At 39.1% G+C, this 22,985-nt stretch overlaps 1 protein-coding gene, 1 long non-coding RNA gene and 1 pseudogene across 4 annotated transcripts; 1 reads left to right on the top strand and 2 right to left on the bottom strand.

The window, feature by feature from the left end:
• Window positions 1–1,276: 1,276 nt before the first annotated feature.
• On the bottom strand, window positions 1,277–3,737 carry LOC118500024 (annotated as a pseudogene).
• A 180-nt stretch (window positions 3,738–3,917) lies between these two features.
• On the bottom strand, window positions 3,918–22,675 carry TMEM237 (transmembrane protein 237). Of its 3 annotated transcripts, none has more exons than XM_028510649.2 (13): window positions 22,525–22,675; window positions 20,532–20,563; window positions 19,922–19,932; window positions 19,021–19,077; window positions 16,715–16,852; window positions 14,848–14,965; window positions 13,904–14,061; window positions 10,070–10,193; window positions 9,637–9,828; window positions 8,300–8,373; window positions 7,576–7,669; window positions 6,507–6,628; window positions 3,918–4,376 (listed from the first exon to the last, which is right to left on the bottom strand). In XM_028510649.2, the coding sequence occupies exons 1-13, from the start codon at window positions 22,561–22,563 to the stop codon at window positions 4,309–4,311; spliced, it is 1,227 nt and encodes a 408-aa protein (XP_028366450.1). In that variant the 5' UTR covers window positions 22,564–22,675; the 3' UTR covers window positions 3,918–4,308. The 3 variants fall into 3 exon arrangements, with proteins under 3 accessions (XP_028366450.1, XP_028366451.1, XP_035878961.1); XM_028510650.2 differs by lacking the exon at window positions 22,525–22,675 and adding an exon at window positions 21,812–21,911; XM_036023068.1 differs by lacking the exons at window positions 19,021–19,077; window positions 22,525–22,675 and adding an exon at window positions 21,812–21,910.
• LOC118500026 lies at window positions 7,104–22,875 on the top strand. The gene is made up of 4 exons (XR_004902550.1): window positions 7,104–7,248; window positions 19,891–19,893; window positions 22,749–22,755; window positions 22,862–22,875. It is a non-coding gene; the product is annotated as an uncharacterized LOC118500026 (long non-coding RNA).
• Window positions 22,876–22,985: the final 110 nt, after the last annotated feature.

The following is a 22,985-nucleotide window of genomic DNA, read 5'->3' as shown; positions in this document are numbered from 1 at the left end:
AATAGTTTTCAGTTTAGACTCATTACCAGAAAGCCTTGGATAAAACTGAGACTTACTTCCTCATCTGATTGCCCCCTTTCTCACAAATACTGATGGTCACAAAGAGGAGCTAAAGAGGAACAGGGGGTAAGATTCCAGTACCAAGCCCCATTCAGAATGCCTACGAACTATGTCAGAAACACAAGGCAAAGACGGAGGTTGGGTAGAGAGTGTTAGGGAAAGAGATGATGATACTTCAAGTGGGTTTGAAGAAGTGAAAAATTAAGAAGTAGGAGAGGAGCCTAAATGGGAGAAAAGTGTAAAAACATAAAGAAGCAAGGCACAGTTTATATTGTATACTATGTTATACTGATGTAATACACAGAAATTGATAAACAGATCAGTGGAACAGATAGAAAGCCCAGGAAAAAAAATACATATGATAACTTAGTGTAAAAGTGACATCTTCAGTCATTAGGGCAAAGATGAATTTTAAAAAAATGATGTTAGGACATTTATTTGGAAAAAGAAAAGAACCCCAGGTACTGAAAACAAGGGTAACTAAAGTGTCTGGAGTTCAGCGCTTTAGCCATAGAAATGAAATCTCAATGATGATGTTGAGGACAGCAGCTAACATTTATCGACTCTACTGTGTGCTTTGCATTGTTAAGCACTTTATATCATTATCTCCTTTGGTTCTTCAGATAACGCATAAGTAAGGTAGGCAGTTACTGTATTTATTTAATAGTTAATAAAACGAGGCTCTGACAAGTTAAATAATTGTCAAAATCTTTCCCAGGTATTGCCACCTCCCAATTTCGGACAGGTCTCCCTCCCTCCCATTTGCCTACACTGACCCCTTTGTCCTTCCCTGTCTCTCTGGGTGGTCGGGTAGTGGACAGGCCCCCATGGGGGGGCGCGGGGGGCACTCATATCCATCAGGCGCTGCCCTTTACCTCTTTGGTTCTGTCCCCCCGCAGGCCCGAGGTATTGCCGACTCCTGGAAGTTACCAACTGAAGGAAACTCTGATGTCCGTGGTTTCCAGGGAAGTATGGGAACTCCTCTGAGTGCGGGGTCCGTGAGCAAGGCCGTGGCTATCAGCTGTGTTGGAAACCTTAGTCGTCTGTTGGGGAGGATCCTTCCCTCCATCCTCTGCCGGGAGAGTCTGCGCCTAACCGACGGCTGGCTACTGCGCAGGCGCAACCCTCTCAGGTCTTTTCCCGCGCTCTCCCCGCCCCCACCTCCAACCCCCCACGAACCCTCGTACAGCACTGCAAGACGTGCACGTGTAGGTCAGCCTCCTGTCCAGGGCTCCCTTCGGTGGTGTGTGAGCTTAGCGACCTGGGAGGGTCATTTGTTTCCCTTACTGGTGGGCAGCCAGGCTCCTTAAGCACAGTGGTCAATCAATCGGGTTCGTTTTCTAGTCTGACCCCTAACCCATCGTAAGTCCTCCCAGCTGCACCAGTTCTTTCTGCGAGACTTACAATATCAATCGCTACTTCCTCACACCATCCCCTCAATGAATCCTCAGGGAATTATGCTGAGTAGAAAAAGCTAATTTCCAAAGATTACACTCCCTATGATTCAATTTATAACTACAATACTTTCCTAGATTCTTCAATTCTCATACCTGTCTTCCGACTAGATTATGAACTTCTAGAAGGCAGGTACCATGTTTTGCTTTTTTGTTTTTGTCTTCACACAGACCTAGCAATTTGACCAAGATTAAGTCGTCTATTTCAACCCAAGCTTTATGTTTCATAATAGATTGCAAATAGGCCAGAAGTCCCAAATGCCAGCTAGTCTGCTTGGCTGTATCACAATCACCTGGGGTATCTTTCTAAAAGGTAGTTTTCCAGGCACCACCTCAGCTCTATTGGATCTGAATCTCTGGGGATGGGGCCCAGGAGCCTATATATGTTTTGTTCTGCTTGGGAGGAGTAAGGGTGGAGGGTAGGTATTAATTATTGAACACTTTATTTTGCACCCTAAAAAAATTAAAAACCCACTGAGGACCTTGTCTGTTGACACCTAAGAAGCTCTTCTAAGCATATCACTCTACCCATACTTGATGAGAGGAGAAAAGTGAGGAAAATTAGGATTTTGAACCAATCGTGGAAATATACATTATCAATGAACTTCCTCCAACTTTCCCCATCATCATGGCCAAAGGTTTTTTGATAGATATTACTGGATATTCCCTGATGAAGATGTATGCAGATCCACCAGCTACTCAGGAGATTTAAAGTCCAAATCATACTGCCAAGACTTGAAAAACTCGAAGGCAACTATGCCTACACTAGTCACAGTATTATCAATGTAGCCAGCTTTCCCAATGGAATTCACAGCAGCTCCAGAGCTTCTCTCTTTTCCAAAATGTTGGGAGCAAAACCCCTTTCAACCCTATATTAATTTTCCATTGCTGCCACAACAAATTACCACAAATTGCAGCTTAAACAACACACATTTGCTATCTTACAGTTCTGTATGTCAAAAATCTGACACCAGTCTCACCAGGCTGAAACCAAGGTGTCAGCAGGGCTGAGTTCCTTTTTGAGAGTCCTGGGGGAGGGTCTGTTTCCTTGTTTTAGGCATGTTGGCAGAATTGAATTCCTTAAAAATGTAGGATGGAGCTCATATCCATTTCCTTGCTGGCTGTCAGCCAAAGGCTGTTCTCAGCTTCTAGAGGTCACCCGCACTCCTTGGCTTGTGGCCCCCTCCTCTTTCTTCAAAGCAATCAGCATCAGAACTCTCTGACCCTTCTTTCATCATCATATGACAATGGAAGTTTGTTTTTAGGGACTCATGTGTTTACACTGGGCCCACCATACAAGATAATTTCCCTATTTCAAGATTCAGAACCTTAATCACGTCTGCAAAATCCCTTTTGCCATTGTAAGATTCCAGGAATTGGAACACAGACAGTTTTGGAAGACATTATTATGCCTACAATCCCCTACATTGGTTTTCTCATATTTCTCCCTGATGACATTGTCCAGGTGTGGTAAGCCTCAGCTCTAATGAGCATGGCTTCCTTGAAGTCTGCTGACAAGGGGCATCATGAACTCTTGCATTGCCAGCTTGCTGCCAGCATGAAGACCATCGGTGACCACAGTGAAAGCTGGAACTGGCAGGATGCCAGTGGACTCACAGTTTGGTGACAGCAGGGGAAATTCCCTTTTCAGCAACTCCAGCCTTAAGACAGCAAAATACTCCTACTATTATGCTTACACCAAATTCAGACCTATTCTCAGAGCCATCCCTCTCTATCATCAACTTCTCAACCCTCTTCTTTGCTACAACATTCAGTTGCTTGCTACTCAGGGCTGGCCCAAGTTTTATTGATGCGCTCCAGAGCCTTTGAGACACCCTTCCCCATACAGTCGCATTATTATCTTCAGTTCTAGGGTTTCATGTCAGTTGAGGCAACACTGGATACAGCTTTGAAGAAACCTTTTCCAGTGCAGGACCCACATTAAGAGTGAATTTGACGAACCAAAGATCTCTCTGACAAAGAGCTTAATAATAGGCACAGTGAATTTCTACTCGTATTTCTTGTCAGAAGTCAATTGATTATTAGTTCAACAAGTTCACTTTGCCTCTCCTTTATTTCCCTGAGCTCTTGGCCTACTCAGCTTCTCTTTTGCTATATTGTGTTTTTAAAGCTCCCTAAATGATTCTGATGTGCAACCAGCTATGGGAACCACTGATACAGGTTTTAAGGGAAGTAAACTTTTTCAGTTAAAAGACTTTTCAAATGAAAAAGATACATTTTCTTTTTATTAGCCATAAAATGAACATCTTTCAAACTAAATTATATTACATTATACTTATTACATGATATATAACCATTAAGTCCATTTCAAAAATAACAAATTTAGTAGTTCAATTCATTCAGAAAGGAGACATCAAAAATAAATAATAAAGGTCTTTTTTCCCCCTTCTTCCCTATTCCCTAAATTTATGTTTAAACCTGATACATCTTTTGTAACACTGAAGTTTTGGCTTTTTCTGTACTAGTGCTTTTTAAGCTAATGATTATAAATGCACTTAATTTGAGAGAACAGGAAATAAACACTTTCACCTACTGGTTTCTAGCTCATTATCTCCTTTGTCATTAAGATAGTAATGCTATTGAAATGAATGGGTATAAATTACAGATACAATTTCAACATTTTCCATAATCTTGAGAATCTTTTCAGTATTATATAATAAAAAAAAAATCAATTCCAAACACACCTGTACATATCTTACAAAAATACATTTAAAAGCAAGAATGAGAAAAATTCTCAATACTGGGTTATCATTCCTCTGAAGGTGAGCAGGCACTAGGAAGAGGCTTTGATCCCTTTATCTTTATCAGGAGATTCTTCCACAGCAGAGGAGAACAACAACTCTGGAAGAGGAGATGAGCAGATTTCATATTTAAAATGGTTTCCCAGTACCTCAAAAAGACTTTTTTAGTTTAATTAATTATAAAAGATCCTTTTAAATATTGACATAATATATGACATATTGACATATATGTTAGAAAATAATATAACAATAGAAAATCCTCAAGTACAAGAATTCTTGATAGTAAGATCTGATTTAACAGGTGAGCTGACAAATGTAAGAGTTTTGCATTTAAAATTTTCCAAAAGGTAAAAATAAAGAATTTCAAGTTTTAAGTACTGTTAATCCTTGGAAAATAAAACAATATATAATGGAGATAACAGAATAACGCCCACCAGGAAATTTAAGTCAGTTGGAGAATACAGGATCGTCACACAGCTGAAATGTCTAATTCTACAGTGGTCGTGACAACCTAAAATGTAGGGCACAGATATAGAGGGAGGATCTGGAACTAACAAGTGAGGTGTTTGCCAGGGTATCTTAAATGTGTTATCTCATTTAATCACCATAATGATTTTATGAGGGAGGTATTAGCATTCCCATTTTATATTTACTTTTTATCCTCATGGAAATAAAATGTTATATAATTCCCATGCCCCTAAAAGGGAGCAGGATTCAGTTAGTATTTTGTAAGTAACACACACTTTGTGATTTAGACTAAATACTGCATAAGCCAGCTCAATCCCAACTACAGTGTAGAATGTTATTAGTTGACATTTCTATATTTAAACTATTACTTAGCACATATATATAACTTATTAAAATACCAGGAAATATTTAAAAAGAAAACCTCAGGAACCTAATAAAATTTTCTGATGTAAGTATTCAATGAAAAATATATTTGAATGACTAAAAACTATACTGAGTGAAAGAAAACAGCAAAATACATAAACCCTAAGAAGATTTTTAAAAATACTTCACATATATCAAAAGAAATAAAGCAACAGGATATTTAGTGAAGCAACATAAGAATGATACCAAAAGGTACATTCATAAATGAAAACACAAGATTACATTTTTTGTCTTGATTTTTACAAATGGAAATGCTAAGAAAAGTCTCACTTCTAAGACTTTTGAGAGAGTTTGTAATCAGATGATCAAATTCCAGTTAAATGCTCAGAATGTTTAATAATCAAGAACATAGTAATAATCAAAGCCAGAAACTATCAGAGATTCGAGTATGTAATCGTGGAACATCTGCCAATGAACTACAACTTACACTACAAACAGCTAGCAGTTCCTAAAGCAGTACCGAAGGACTAGCGGTTTGTTAACGGCTCCTGTCCTTCAGGGGTTCCAGAAGGAGTCTGGGAACTAGAGATCAGTAAATCTCACTTCACTGGGCACACTCAAGGTAAGATTACTAAACATTTGATTAGAAAGGAAAGGTTAAGAGTAGAAAAAGAGGTAAGAATACTTCACTCTAATATGCATTTGACAGGCTATGTAAATGAAACACGATTTATTTCAAATTAAAAGGTATTTTGACCTTGTGAAGTGTAAGACTGACCACTGTGCTGTACACCTGCAACTAATACAAAATAATACTGAAAGTAAACTGTAATAAAAAATAAAACTAAATAAAATAAAGAGATACTTTGATTGGAGAATAGGAGAAATGAAGAGCAAGGATGTTCTATAAAATTCTCGAAGAGTTCCAAAAAAAAACCCTCGTAAGTATGCACTAGGGCCACAGAAGGCCCTTATCCAGTGCTTTGAGATTCCCACCCTCCTAGACACTCCTCCCTGTTTTTCTTGATATTCTGTTTCACCACTTTACTGTCACTGTTTTTGTGTTATTTTAACTATGTCTTTGCTATGACAATATTATAAGCTATAGCCATTAAAAATTTCTAAAATCATCATAGAAGATTTCATTATATGTTCATACTATTTGTTCTTTTTAAAATTTATTTATTTATTTATTGACTTTTAGAGTAGAGGGGGAGAGATAAAGAGAGGGAGAGAAACATCAATGTGTGGTTGTTTCTCGTGTGCATCCCCTACTGGGGACCTGGCCTGCAACCCAGGCATGTGCCCTGACGAGGAATCAAACTGAGGACCCTTTGGTTCACAGGTCAGAACTCAATCCACTGAGCCACATCAGCCAGGGCTATTTGTTCTTTCATACCTTCACTAAGATCCATGCCTGGCCTATAGGACAAAAAAAGCCAAGATAATCCAACCAGAATGGCCACCACCAGGTTCACCACGATCCATGGCTGGAGAACCTGTTCCTCAGCTCCCGCTGCCCTAAAGATGCAGAAATACTCATTATTAATGTCATTATTTTTGTTCACATATCTAAATATATCCATTTAATAAACTTTAAAAACATGGCAGTCCTCATCTACAGGGATAAAAGAGTGAAATAAAATGATACCCTATAAAATTCACCATATATATTATAAATATATATCATGAGAACAAAGGTTCAAAGGTTATTATCGAATTCTAAACAGATGTGCTTTGTACAGATATAAATAGAAATTCAGTGTTGCCACAAATTTTTGTAAGTTTACCTCCCAACCACGTTGTTACCTACTCTTCATGAAGTATCTTTCCTTTCCCTCTTTACCTCATGCTTTTAGTCACTCTCTCAAAAAAGACTGCCCCTCTGAGTTTTGCTAACTGGGATCTCAGCCTCCTTTTAGTGTCTAGGTTGGCCACTGCTCTGAGGAGGCTGGCACTCCCTCGTCTGCTCTCTTTCTAGCACTGCCTGGTTTTCCTGCTCTCTCCCAGCTACTCACTGTCATCACTATTCTTGGGTATCAGGCTCCGGATTGGGGGTAAGGGTACAGGGTTCTTCCAGTTCATTGTGTAATGACATATTTTAAAACCATAGCTTAAAGAGACTTAAAACAGATTTGTAAGTGTTTGTAACAATCCATTAACCAAAGGAATAGATATTTTCTTGCCACAATTTTGGAGACAAAAACAGGACCTTTATTATTTTTTATAGATAATGATACCATTCTAATCCTTCCACTCTTACATATATCTATTACATTATCACTGTTATTGCCATCATTACTGCCATTATCAGTGTTATTACTCCCATTACCACTGTTATCACCACTATTACTCCCATTACCACCGTTATTACCATCATTACTCCCATTATCAGTGCTATCACCATCATTACTCCCATTGTCACTGTTATTACCATCAACAATTGCCAATGCTATTGTGGATCTTACCAGAGACTACCATTAACAGAAGAAGGTGTGTAAAGGTGTATTCTGTCACTTGTCATTTGCTGACTCAGAGATAGTATGAGAGCAGTAAAGTACACTGAGAAAAAGATAAATGAAGTTACTAATAATGTATTTTTAACAGCCAAGTTTATTTTGAATGTATGGATTACTTTAAGGAAGAAAAATAATCTGTACTTTAGGGAATGACGATATAAAAGTAATTCATTTGATCAATTTCAACAGGCTGGATTATTTTTCAAGAACACAAAATGGTCTTTTGAGGTGCTCACTATTTTATTAGAACTGACTAGAACCTAGAAGATTTTTTAAGAAATTAAGTAACTGACTCAAGGTCCTAAAACTAGTTTTATTAATATTTTCATAACAAAATGTATTCCAAATTATCCAAAAGATAAAAAATATTATTTATTACTGAAATGCCATTGCCAGCTCAATCTGTTTAATGTCAAGTAGAAAATACAAAAGTTAAATATTATTTAATACAGAAGAAATTAACTTTTAAGTTATTTAGTTCAACTCTATTGAAAAATAATTTAATCAAAATTATGCTTAACACGTTTTTTTAATACAAATTCTACTGAACATCTATAAGTAATGTTTATAGATAGCAGTAATATAAAATCTTTTAAAAAATAAAATTAAACTTTTCCGTGTTCAAAATTACAATGTAACTCAAGTGTAACATGAAATTAAACTATTTACTCACAGAAAGAGGCTAAAGCTGTTGGATCCAGAGCAAGAAAATTTCGGATTGCTACTGATGTTTTGGCAAAGTCAATCCTAGAACATACAAAAGTCTCTTGTCACAGTGCCAACTGTAAACTTCTGTAAACTGTATTCTCTTTAGTGTTTCATTCTCTATTCTAATGCTAGTACATTTATTTTCTCTTACTAAGCCTTAGGTAGCTACAGTTTATTTGGAAATTGGGTCTTTACAGATGTGATCAAGTTTAGATGAGGCCATTAGAATAGACCACAATCCAATATGGCTGGTGTCCTTATAAGAGAAGAGACATATTGCCCAGGCTGGGTGGCTCAGCTGATTGGAGCATCATCTCACACAACAAAAGGTTGAAGGTTCAATTTCCAGTCAGGGCACATGCCTGGGTTATGGGCTTGATCCTGAGTCAGGGTGTGTATGGGAGACAACTGATTGATGTTTCTCTCTCTGTTTCTCTCAGCCTCCCTCTCTCTCTAAAGTAAATAAAAACCATATCCTCAGATAAGGATTAAAAAAAGAGAGAGAGAAGAGGCCCAGACACAAAGATACACAGGGAAGACTGCCATGTGACAAGAGAGGCAGAGACTGGAGTGATGCATCTTCTAGCCAAGGAACACCAACGATTGCCAGCAACCACTGGAAGCTAGGAGAGAAGCATGGAACAGACTTTCTTGGAGCCCTCCGTAATGGTATGAACCTTGCTGACCCTTTGATTTCAGACTTAGCCTCCAGTTCTGAGAGAATAAATTGGTATTGTTTTTAGCCACTCAGTTTGTTGTATTTGTTATAGCAATCCTAAGAAACTGATACAATATCCAAATTCTTATCTGTACCTGATTCAGGTGATTTAGATTACATCTGGGACTTTTTGAGTTGATTATATTTGGAAGAAATTTTGAACTTAAGAGTTGATGCTGAAATGAGTTAAGACTTTGGTTATTTTTTTTCTTTTACAGTATAACTACTCCCAACCTCCTAAAATAACAAAAACAGACTGGCCTAAAAATCAAATAATATGAATATCCTTTAATTGTTTTTATTTATTTATTTATTTATTTTTAGAAAGGGAAGGGAGGGAGAAAGAGAGAGAGAGAAAGACCAATGTGTGGCTGCTGGGGGCTGTGGCCTGCAACCCAGGTATGTGGCCTAACTGGGAATCAAACCTGCGACACTTTGGTTCACAGCCCGCGCTCAATCCACTGAGCTACGCCAGCCAGGGCTCTATAATTCTGTTTTGAAAACTGTCATAGTCAGTGACAGATGTTGCTCAACATTTCCTCCTGAAGAAAAGTTAGCGGGACCCGTAGTCACATCAGTCTTACCTGTCAAAAGCTGAAATTGTACTTAGAGCCAAAAGCAAGTAGAGAAGACTCTGGAATGGATATGCTAAGGTCTTGTATTGTTGCAGAAGGTTTGAGAGGTCAGAAAGCTGACTTCCTGCTAGAGCATATATCACAATAATATTCCACACAGTGCAGCCAGCCAAGAAACCATGAGAAAAGAGACCAACCATCCTGAATAGAAAAGGGTTTTATTATTATACATGAATTACTGAAGTAAAAAGCTAAAATATTTTAAGATTTTACTCCTATGAGTAAAATTCACCATTTCACAAAAACCAAAAACATGCTTTCTACTGTCTTCTTTTTACTACACGGAAGGTAGATTATTAACCAGTGTTGAACAATCAACACTTTAAATTAAAAAAAATATATGGAATATTTGTTTTAAGAAAAGTCCAGCAAAAGCAGCCACCTGAAAGCCCGGTGCACTGAGAGTGCAACGTCTCTGGTCGTCCAGGAAGGCTTTGCGTCCAGGGTCACGTCTATGTTTTCTGTGGTCTTGATCAACTCTGAACGGTCGGTGGCCTGGAATCGCCCTAAGAACACATTACACAATCACTAATTAACAAAAGAGAACCCCCGATAGCCTTTTTTTATTATTCCAGACTTAAGAATCCTTAGATGGAGTATGAAATTTTGCTGTTTTTCTCTCTAAAAATCCTCCCTGATTCAGTCCTTATTTCAAAAGGCTCTTTACTTTCAGGTGCTTAAACACAGAACTTTTTTCATCTTTAAGAAAAATAGACTTCCGGCAAGATGGAGGAATAGGTGGACGCACCGTATCTCCTCGTACAACCAAGATTAGAAAACCAATAATTTACTATCAGAATAACACCCAGATCCGGCAGAGGATTTATCTGAATGGAAGTCGGGCAGCCAAGAAGTTGAAGTAGACGCGTTCATCCGGACTGGTAGGAGAAGACAAGCCGGGCGGGCGCGGGGCTGGCGGCGCGCGGAGGTCAGGGGGAAGGTTTGGTGCGAAATCGGCACAAAAGCCATCCGGCGTGCAAGAAGGCAGCGGTGATCCCTGAGTACGCAAGCTGCGGCTGGCAGACCCAGAGGGGTAGCAATTGTGGACCAGGGCAGAACTCCCGGCCCAGAAGCCCAGACAAGGGTCTGAGTCCAGGGGAGCGGAACTACCGCCATTGTTTTCTCCCACCCCACCCCTGCTCCCGCCCCGCCCCCACAGATAATGTCACAATCTAGCGACTGGGGTGCCCAGCCCCGGTGAGCACCTAAGGCTCCGCCCCCCACCGTAACAAGAGCAACCAGACCGGGGGAAAAAAAAAGGAGAGACAGGGGGGAAAAAAAAAATATGTTTTCAACAGAGCAGATCATTCCCCCAGGACTCATCCTTTTGAGCAACCAAGAATTAGCCAATCTATCAGATGCGCAGTTCAAAACACTGGTGATCAGAAAGCTCATGGAACTGATTGATTTTGGACGAAATTTAGATGAAAGAATGCAGATTACCATAAAACAGATGCAGGAAGACACGCGGAGGAGAGCCAATAGTGAAAGGAAGGAATATGAGTCTCAAAACACTACAGTGGACCAGAAGGAAGATAGAATCAACCAAGCAGGAAAGCATGATGAAATAAGAATTCAAAAAATTGAGGAAAAGATTAAGAGCATCCAAGACACCTTTAAACGTTCCAATATCCGAATTATAGGGGTACCAGAATCGGAAGGGGAAAAGCAACAGATTGAGCACGTATTTGAACAAATAATAAAGGAGAACTTCCCCAATCTGGCAAAGGGAACAGTCTTCCAAGAAATCCAAGAAGCTCAGAGAGCCCCAAAGAAGTTGGACCCAAGAAGAAACACACCAAGGCACATCATAATTACATTAGCCAAGGTAAAAACGAAGGAGAGAATCCTAGAAGCAGCAAGAGGTAAGGGGACAGTAACCTACAAAGGAGTTCCCATCAGACTGTCAGCTGATTTCTCCAAAGAGACCTTACAGGCAAGAAGGGGCTGGAAAGAAATATTCCAAGTCATGAAAGACAAGGACCTACATCCCAGATTGCTCTATCCAGCAAAGCTCTCATTTAGAATGGAAGGGCAGATAAAGTGCTTCTCAGATAAGGTCAAGTTAAAGGAGTTCATCATCACCAAGCCCTTATTTTATGAAATGCTAAAGGGACTTATCTAAGAAAAGAAGATAAAGAAAAGACATGTATAGTAAAAGGAGAGCAAACTCACAAATATTAACAACCACACCTAAAGCAAAACCAAAAGAAACTAAGTAAACAATTAGAACAGGAACAGAACCACAGAAATGGAGGGCACATGGAGGGTTAGCAGCAGGGGGGGGCGTGGGAGGAGGAGAGAGGGGGAAAAGGTATAGAGAATAAGTAGCATAGAATGTAGGTTGAAAATAGATAGGGGGAGGGCAAGAATAGTACGGGAAATGTAGAAACTAAAGAACTCATAAGTATGACACATGGACATGAACTAAAGGGGGAAATGTGGGTGGGAGGGGGGTACAGGGTAGAAGGGAGAGAAGGGGGGAAATGGGACAACTGTAATAGCATAATCAATAAAATATATTAAAAAAAAAAGAAAAATAAACAATGTCTGTGTGCTTTCTACTCAAACCAAAATGATGTTGAAGTAACAGTTTTGGAAACTGATTATATTTAATGAAATACAATAATGAACTTCCAACTGAAAAAAAAGTCTAGCAACCTTTAACGTGACAAAGTCTAAAATATTCTAATTTATAGATTTTAGAAGTACTAATGTTCAAATGTCAACCAAATAAAGGCAAGTCAACATTTGAAAGCACTTTACATTTCTTAGGGAAAGATACCAGTGTATGTATATGGTACTCGGTGATGACAGAAAGGAAATGGGTTGTTTCATAAACTTGTTTTAAGAAGATTCCTGCAAAAAGTATCAGTTCAAGTGTCAGCACTGCAACACTGCATAAGTGGAGCTTCACCCTTTCACTGTTAGCAAGGAGGTCCCTCCTCATATATCTACCACCCACAAATGGACCTCAGGTGGCAGCAAGGTCTGCTTCAATCATGCTTGCCAACCCTGGCTGCCACGTATTTTGGAGAACACAGCCAGAGGTGCATCATATAATTTTCCCTAAGCAAAGACAACTTCTGGACAGACAACTCGTATTTTCTATGGTCAGTTACTGTTAGCAAGGAAGTTTCTGTGCTAAGGGAGGCAAGAATAAAAACGACTGAGTGATTATGCTTGATAACAGCTTGAAGTAAATTAAATGGCTGCATGGTATGCTAGTAGAAGCACGTGACTAGAAGTCATGAAAGCCTGAGTTCCAGTTCTGCACTAATCAACTGTGGGACCCTGGGTAAGTCAGTTAGCCTCTCTAGCTCACAGGTTTCTCGCTGGCAAAGGTCCCTCAGATGGGATACTACAGAACCACAATTTTAACACAACTTACATAAAATCTAAATTGTAAATTTCTAGGCCTAAGCTTTGTTTCAGATGAGTTCTTCAGGCAGGATATTCACAGCACACAGGACATTCACAGCACACAGCACATCCACAGAAGGAGCATGTGGCATGATCATACTTCGGTAAGCTTTTCTTAAAACAGTGCAAATGCAGTCTTATAACCAGTACATGCTACATAACATCAGAGCTGTTGTCCAAACAAATTTATGGCTATAATGTTGTACTTCTTATTTATTACGGCAATATGATCATGTATGTTCTCTCATTTGTTTTTAATTATAGCATTTATATCATTATCTGACCCACCACCTACACCACTACCAACTGCACAAAACTACTAAAGTAAAACAAAGAATAAAAAAATGGGCAGAGGATAAGAGATTTTTTAAATTACCCAAAATCCTGTAACCCAGAAATTATACAACCACCAGGATTAATATTTTGGCATATTTCCTTCTTTTGTCCTGTGTGTTCTATAGTTGAGATCAAAGTATATGTGTGTGCATATTTATTTTTCATTAGACTCCACAAAATGTAAAATTCTCCCTAAATACTATTTTTAATGATGCAAATTTTATTGTATACATACAGCATACCTTACTGAAATTATTCCTAGGTTCTTTTATATTTAGGTTATTTCCAGTTTTTGTTCTCATGAATTACAGTGTGATGATTAGCGTTGTGTATAAATTTTTGTCCTTGTTTTTGCTTATTTCCTTAATTCAGGTTTCCAGAAGTATAAATCCTAGGTCAAGTGATATCCTAGCGTACTTCTTAACGTGCTCATGTTCCAAAGCAATGAACCACTTACGGCTTTTTTCCACGAACACTTTGCCTACAGGCTGGCTAATGCCAGTGGGTGCAGTGAACACAGACTGCTGTTCTGGACTACTCTGTTCATCAGTAATTATGTCTTCATCTTCCACTCCCAGCTCATTGGCATACTGCAATTCTGCTGGCTGTGTTTTCCTGTAATCAGGGAGAATGTAAAGAAAAAAAAAATGGATGATTACTGAATTTTTACAGACTTACATAAACAGGTACCTGCGAGTAGAATGAAAAGAGCCCGGGACTTCGAGTGGAAAAATCTGGATTTTACTCCAACAGATCAGTTATTAGCTGTCATGTGCAGCAAGTCACCTATATTTCTGTGGGCAACAGTTTTCTCCTCTGGACAATGAAGTGACTAAACTAGATTTGTAAGGTTCTTTTCAGACTTAAAATTATATCATTTCATATAGATACCAATTACTAAGTATAGGGTCATTTCTAAATTCAAATAATAGTGTTATATAAATTCCAGTGTACTTCTTTAAAGTATGCCATTCTATTTATCTGACACAATTCCCCATGCTAAAATACACATTTTTACTTGTTGCTGAAATAGTCATAATTTGAATTAACATGGGAAAATAAATTATAATAACCTATTTTATTAATATTACCTTTAATTTTAATACCTTTATTATGTATTTTTTTGCTACTTATATAAAATGTTGTACTTGTGTTATTCCTTTTTTAGAGACAGTTCCTAAGAATTCTTATTTAAGTACAATATTTTACTTTGCTCAGTGGTTTACACTTTTCAAATTTACCATTAGATTGGTTTAACTGCTATTTTTGTAATACTACTTAACCTAGAGATATACAACTACAAGTATTTGTAAGACCTAATCAGAAGCTTTTGTTGAGGAGCTCCAAATCAAGCATCAGAGTGTCCCTGAAGAATATTTAGAAGATATAGTAAATTCTTACTTCGTCTTCCTGCGAGGTTTTTGAATGACTGGCTCCTCAGCTGGCTCCCCATCGATACCATTTTCATTTCGTAATAAAGGTGGACTAGATGTCTTTTGGGTGAAGGCAGTCTCCAATTCTGAAAAAAAGTACATTTCCAAATTACTATTATGTAAAAAGAAAAGCAATGTACAAGAGTTTTGTAATACAAAAGAACCTTAAAAAAATTTAATTGGATGAATCCTTTTTTTAGCGTCTTACACATTTATTTTTTTAAATTTTACACCTTTAAACACACAACGAAAGATTTGAAACTGCAATGCCAAAAACATATGGAAAAACACTGCATGATTCAACAGAGACACACGTGGAACAACGTGAGAACAGGAGGTGCAGAGTGACGTTATGCTGTCCTAAGCCAAGGACTGCGAAGAACCACCAAAGTTAGAAGAGGCAAGGATGCATTCTTTCCTAGAGCCTCCGGTGGGAACATGGCCCTGTGCGCACCTTGCTTTTGAACGTCTATCCTTCAGAACTGTCAGAGACTAAATTTCTGTTGTCTTAAGTCACCCAGTTTGTAGTAACCTGTTATGGAGCCTTAAAAATTAATACAACATATTTTACAAAATGGGATTCTCTATACATACTCTTTTTTAAAAAATATTTTACTTATTTATTTTTACAGAGGGAAGGGAGGGAGACAGAGAGAGAGAGAGAGAAACATCAATGTGCGGTTGCTGCGGGTCATGGCCTGCAACCCAAGCATGTGCCCTGACTGGGAATTAAACCTGCGACACTTTGGTTCGCAGCCTGTGCTCAATCCACTGAGCTACGCCAACCAGGGCACATACTCTTTTATAGCCTTTGTTTTTGACTCAGCAATATATTACTGATGGTTTTCCATGTTACTGTATCACTTTAACAATCCTGTTTATGGTTATTTGGTTTCTTTGTGTGTGTGTGTGTGTGTGTGTGTGTGTGCGCGGCGTGCAAGTCACTTGACTAATACAATTTTTTAAAAGATTTTATTTATTTATTTTTAGAGAGGGAAGGGAGGGAGGGAGAGAGAGAGAGACAGAGAGACAGAGAGAGAGAAACATCAATGTGCGGTTGCTGGGGGTTATGGCCTGCAACCTAGGCATGTGCCCTGACTGGGAATCGAACCTGCAATACCTGGTTCGCAGCCCGCACTCAATCCACTGAGCTACGCCAGCCAGGGCTGGTTTCTATTAAATGAATAAAATGTTTTATTTAGCCAGGATCACATTGTCAAATGTTTGGTATTACTAGTTTCTACTCTTATAAATAATATTGCAGTTAACATCCTTTAATTACTATAGCTATTGCAGTTACTTCTATTCCTACAAATTCAAACAGGCTGGACCAATTTATACTCTTAGCAGCAGCATACAAGTATTCCATTTCTCATCAACACTTTTGGATTTTGTAAATTTTAAAAAGCATCGCCAATTTGGCAGGCAAAATAAATGATACAGTATTGTTTACCTTGTGAACAGTGCCTGGGACATAGCAAAACTCAATAAATGTTGGCTGTTGCCTTATAATATCATTGTTAATAGAGAACCCAACCATTCTCCACTAATCTCAAATGTCCATTTCATCATATACTAAATTCTTACACACATCAAGATCTAAACTTTCTATTTTAGTCCTGAATTTGTACCACTTCCCTTAAAATCTACACACATATTATCAAAAGAGATACTCTAAAGTGTTCTTAACTTACTGCATTAGCGTTATGCTAGTGATAAAAATTTTAAGCAACAAAGAAAAAAAATGAATATGGGTGGGAAAAAATAGGGACAGGTTTTTAATAATACACCCAAAATCACAACTGCTTTCACAACCTACCCTTGTTTTTACATACCAAGAGGTAGCCTCGTCTTCTTCTGTCTTCTTGGAACAGGAGCTTCTACATGCTCTTTGGGTTCTTTATGTGGTGGCTCACTGCTCTCAGACGGCCTATGAACAGCAGTCTGAACAAGGCCTTCCAAAGAAGCACTTGCTACAGAAATACAGAGTGGAAAAAATGGGGTAACTTGAACGGAGATCACTGAGTCTTCAGAAGGAGGAAAAAGAGGGAACTGGAAGGTTCCCTATATAATCACTCCTTCTACAAAACTGATTATGCCCCACATCTTGATTTCCTTCCTCCTCACCTGTAACTTCAGGTTTTAAGTGAGACAGGAAATAAATGAGGGAACAAGGGAAAATGAAGAAGAAAAAGGGGTGGGAGCTGGGACAAAGAACAAAAGAAGGAGAGGTGGAGAATTTGCCTCAGAATTTTCAACAAGTAGAAACATAATAGAAACTGTTACCATAGAGAATTCTCTTATTTGTCTTATCCTTAAGAATGATTAACCTTTATATAGTTGAGTACTTCATTACAAAATTAACACATGATAACATCATCATGGACAACTGGAGTTAACAGATAATTTATAAATCTCTTCATTTGGTCATTCATTTCAATCTCTCCCCTCATCAAGTCTTTGAATAGATTTTGACACATTTTGGCAGATTTGAGTTTTACTTGACTACATTTCCATGTCCATGTTCTTCACAAAAGAAATATAAATGTATTAATAAACAAATATATGCTTAAACTCATATTTAGACAAATGAAAACAAAAATAAGCACATTTTGCCCATTAAATTGACAAAAAAATTTAAAAGATTGATATTGTCCAATGTTGTCAAGGATTTAGTGAATGTGACACTCAAACTGTTGATGGCAATAAATAACTAAAGCTTCCTTGAAGGCAATTTAGCACAATCTTATCATATTACTAATGCATATGTCCTTTCTCTACTATTTTACTGCTAGCAACCCATCCTATGAAAACGGCTCTTCTTCCCTACCACCCACTATTTTAGAATTAGAGTAAAACTGTAGCAGTGAAAAATTGAAATAATCAAAATGAACAGTTTTAATAACCTAGCAACATATCCTTTTACAACTAGGGCACTGGCTTTTACCAAAAAAGTGCTGGCAGCTGGGACAGAGCAGTATCTCTGCTCCAAACTCTTGTCTTTGTTGCATCCTTCACCTGGGACCTTCCTAAGTCCAGATGTACATGTCTATATTTAATGGTGAGTGCATTTCTAGAGCCTAGCATTTCAGTATCTTTGTAAATCTAAGTCTCTTGGCACCTCTTTTCTTTTTTAATCTATGTCTATGTCTTTTTCTCTTTCTATGCATCCATTTCTATTTCTTTATTTTTCTCCATTTATTCCTCCATTTGTTAGGAAATCAATGGTAAGCCAAAGTAAGTTTCTGACCAAGTGTAAGGTCTGATCAGCTATGAGCTTTAAGCTCATCCAGCTGTGGAGACAGGACCAACGAGAGTGAAAGAAAGCTAGAAGCACAATACTGGAGGCTACCATGACAGATAAAGTTAGAAGAGCATAGCTAAGGTCTAACAGTGTAAGGTTAGAGCTAAACTACCTAGTTGTGACAGTGGACATGAAAGAAGAAAGAGACATAAAAGATGCCACAGAAGATGCAAGCAAGTAGAAGCAGCAAGTAGAGTAAAGGGACCAGTGAGAGGCGACCCTGAGATTTCTAGCCTGAGTGACTGGAGAGTGGTTGGTTCCATTAACAGAAATTTGCGAGAAGTAAAAATTGATTTACTGTTGAAGGTGATGAATCCTGAATGAGCGAGTCGGAGTTGCTGACAGAACATCCAGGATCATTAGTGGATAACTCAAATGAAAAGGAGTTCACAGAACTTGCACATTACTGGAGCTTAATACCTGGATGGCAAGGTCCCGCCTCCAGACTCGTGCTCTAACACAGAGATTCTCTGACTAAAATGATATACCCAAGAACCTGTGACTCTACACCCAGTATCCCACTCAAGGGTCTGAAACCAATCATAGCTTAAGACAACTTAATGTTCTTCCAGGGATACAAGGCTTCCAAGAGTCCAAGACTGTAGTGGAAGTGAGAGTATTGGTGGCTCAACCCTTTATTTTATGAATCCTTCTAGACTCTCTTCAGGCTGCCCACTGCCCTGTCCCTTACCACCATCAGGAACCTCTTTGCTTCACAGTGACCCTGATTCTATCCTCAAGGCAGCAGTGACCTGTCTCTCCTCGATCTGTGATGTTTATTGTGCCTGAAGTCCTGGAAAACCTCGTGATTCCATGCAGCAAAGAACAACTTCTTACCTAGCGGGGTTTTTGTTCTTGGCTTCTTTTTCTTAGGACGACCAAGTGGAATATCATCTATAAAACAAACAAAAAACAACAGAAAAGACTGCCTAAAATCCTATGCAAGGGAACAGCCAAATGGGAACTTTTAATAGGGGAAGAAGGCAAGAAAATGAAAAAAGTCAAAGAGACTTTGACACAGTTAGAAACTGTGACATACAAAGTGTGCTCACCAAATAGTCATCCGACCCCCCACACTTCCCATCCCCCTAGCTCTTAGGTGTGGCCTATGATTGGTTCTGGCCAGCAGGCTGTGAGAGAGGTGATCTGTGTCATTTGGAGGCCAAAGCATTGAAAGAGACAGTGAGAAACCCTCCAGCTTTCTCTTCCCCTGGTGTGGCAACTGGGGAGACCTCATGTTAAGATGGCAGAACCACAGATGGAAGTAGACGGAATCACTGCCATCATTAGTGAAGAGGTAGTAACAGGCAAATGCCCTGATTTGTTGCCACAATGGACTTTGCACTAACCAGAAATAACCCTGCATGATATTAAGTCACTGAGATTTGAGGGTTAGTGTACATAATCCAGTCTATCCAGACTAAAAGAACAAAGGAAGATGCAATCTCTAAGACAGAACTACAGACTAGCCAAGAATTATGACCTGGGGGACTCCATTCAAGGATGAGTGCTTTTATACTTTTATCATATTATTAAGGTCAGATATCAACCATATAACAGTGTTATTTATTAACCATCATTTAAAACAGCCAGCCATAGATTATTAAGATAAAAAGATATTACAGTATTATAAATTACACCATTCATATTCAATTTTAAGAGAAACATTAATAAATTAAACTTTTAAACATCAAATACTACATTTAGAAAGTTTTACATTAACAGTGAACTAACTCACCTTTAATATCACTTTACACGACACCGACCAAATTTAACAGGGCAAAGACAAAAAAAAACTCTATTAATTAGAAATCTATTATATTGTCAGACTGAAAACTGACTTAAATAACTACAAATCTAAAATAGAATTAGCTTTCACACAAAGTCTGCTAGTTTACAAATTAGTTTATTTACAAATAATCTTTTTAAATAAGACTGCAAATAAAAACCCCAATATTTTCTGAATCTACATGTACATATTTCCTACTACCTATGAATAAAGTGGATTAAACAGATTAAGAACTCTTACTTTGTCACTCATTAAAATCAGCTTAAACTCCGAGGGAACTATCCTAGCAAACAAAAGGTCAGAATTCTGACAAACAAGACACTTAAACATTCAGAATGGATCCATTATTCTGACATTCGGCTTTGAAACTGAACATTTAACTATAACTGTCATCCTAATGATTCAGGGATTTTTCACCTTTAAACTGTTAAGAAGGCTTTTACTAAAAATTTCAAGAAGTCTTTTCTTAAGTATTTAGTTTTGCAATGGTAGTCAATTTTTCACTTTATATTCATGTTGCATTTGAAAAAATAATAAAATTACTGTAAATTACTTTTACCTTGGCACAGGTGGAAGGGCTCGTGGAGGACGCTATGGAGAAAAGAAAATTACTTGTAAGTAAAAGCCTAGAGCATCTTTACATCAGATAGCTCAGATCTTTTGATTACCCTGTTCATCAGTGAAATCCAGGAGGTACTGATGAGATTCGAATGGGCAATATTTAAATTTTGTCTGCCTATTCTAAATTTCATATAAAATTCCTTCCTTTCTGTGTGCCTTTTTATCTACAGGCCCGGCCCTTTTCTAAGCACTTACATTAATGGGATACATTAATGAGGATACATTAATGAACAAAACAAAGAGATCCTGCTTTCATAAAACTTTACATTCTAGTGGTTGCAAATATATATATATATATATATATATATATATAGTAATAAATGGGGGGATGCAGGCTTCTACTTTAGTTAGGAAAAGTCTCTCTCAGATATCTGAACTGAAAACTGATTTTTAAAAAGAGCCTACATTTTTAACAAAGGGAAGCAGATACAAAAGCCTTTAGGGGAGAATAGATTTAGAGTGTTCCAGGTAAAAGGAGTAAGGCTGCAGCAGTTCCCAAGGAGAGGTAGGTAGGCAGAGGCCAAATTAATAAGGGCCCGGAAGACGGAGGGAAGGAATCTAGAATGTTTTAATTCAGTAGGAAGCCAATGGAGGTTGTAAGCCACACAGTAACTTACTTTTTGAAAAGATCGCTCTGAATACAGGATGAAGAATACATTTCAAAAAAGAAAGAATCGGGGGAGGGGGAGACTCTTGCCGCACTTTACATGAATAAGAAGAGTTGTGTTTGCAGTTCAGTGAGAGTATAGTTAAGAAGCATTCTGGAATCTTCCAAAATAAAACACTAACATTAATGCTTAGAAATTAGTTTAATGTTCCAAGTATCTCATGCTGCTTGCAGAGATACTAATTCAAAAGGGTTAAAATTTAGACATTCTTGTAGTTCTGCAGCTTTCCCATTTAGCAATCCATTCGTTTAAACTGTGCATTACTATAAATGCTACAAGATGAAGAAGGCAAGGCAGGCTGTCTTAACACTATCCTGTAACCAAAATTACAACAGGAAACGTACGATAGTTACATGACAGTGCTTTTGTTCTAAAGATGCTATGAACAGCGTTCTACGCAAGGCTCAGTTCACTCAATTCCACATTTCAAAAGTCCCGCAAAAATCGCCAACCACCCATCCAAAGACCCAAATTTTAAACCTCTCGGAAGTAGAATGGTTCAACGGAACACAAAATCCACATAACTTAAAAGTAATTAAAGCTCGCTTACCACCTGCTTCTTCCCCATTCTTTCTAAACTCTCCGGCAGCGACCAAACCCACCCCCGCTAGCCCCGCGCGCAGGCGCAATGCGTCATCGGGCTGCGCCGCCGGGGCCCCGCAGCCCGCAGCCCCCTATCAGGGCGTCCGAGCGAGGGGGAACACCCACTCTCGACTTGGCCTTTAGTTCAACCCCAGCAGGAAAAGGGGCGTCGGTGTCGTAGCTAGGAGTCCAGAAGGGGAGACTCCAGGAGTGGGGTAGTATCACGGTTTTCTCCATGGTTTCCCAAGTGATTTGTTCGAGAAACGTGAGAGAAGACCAAGATTAAAAGTCTCCGCTGGCAAAAAGCGATTTCTTTCGCGGGCGGGCAAATGCCCTCCTGGAAGAGTCAGTAAGAATTGCCTCGCTGGCAGCTGGGAACCAGCAGGGGCCAGGGCGGCGGAGAGAGGAGGCGTTGTCATGGCAACGTGCTCAACCAGGCCAGGGAAACTTCACGCCTGGCTGCAGAAGTTCGGGTCTCCTCTTTGGGATGAATTTATAGCCCTGACTAGAATCCAACCCCGTTGGCGCAGAAGGGGGTCTTAGCGCAAGTCCACCAGCCAGCCTCTCCCCTTCTGATCCCAGCGCGCTAGCGTCGGCCCCGCCCCAGGGATAGCTGCGGCGTTAGAGCTGCACCCTCCACCCCGACCACTACTCCCGGGATACTCGCCGCTCGCCGCTCACCGGGTGGCCCTCCAGTGGAAGCCCAGAGTGGTCCCTCATGGCCCTCTCCCCGCTGGGCTCCCTCCGCGCAACCGCCGCGGGCCCCGCGACGCCGCGGCCTCCGGGACCAGCGGGAGGCGGGGACTTTGCGGCTCCGAACTGGGCCACCGCCCCCAGGACCGAGTCTCTGCCTGCCTCCGCCCTGCCCGGAGTTCCCAGGTTTCGGAGGACTAAGTTACTGTTAGGAAGACAGTAACTAACGGGGCGGGGAGGGGTTGATTTTTCTCCAATTTCTTACCTCTTGGAAAACCTTTTTCTCAAAGAAGCACAACATAAAATCAGATCTGACCTCACAAAGTTTCACTAAAAATGACTTAATTTTTGTTTTGTTTGATTTTTAAAGAAAGATAATATTCACTTTAATAAGAAACTACAAATATTTTGAAGCATGCCCTCTATTTTATAGTTAAGGGTGCGGGGTG

The sequence above is a fragment of the Phyllostomus discolor genome, chromosome 4 (genome assembly GCF_004126475.2).
Source record: "Phyllostomus discolor isolate MPI-MPIP mPhyDis1 chromosome 4, mPhyDis1.pri.v3, whole genome shotgun sequence".
NCBI lineage: Eukaryota > Metazoa > Chordata > Mammalia > Chiroptera > Phyllostomidae > Phyllostomus > Phyllostomus discolor.
Note: the sequence above shows the minus strand (reverse complement) of the source record. Positions and strands in the feature narration are given on the sequence as shown.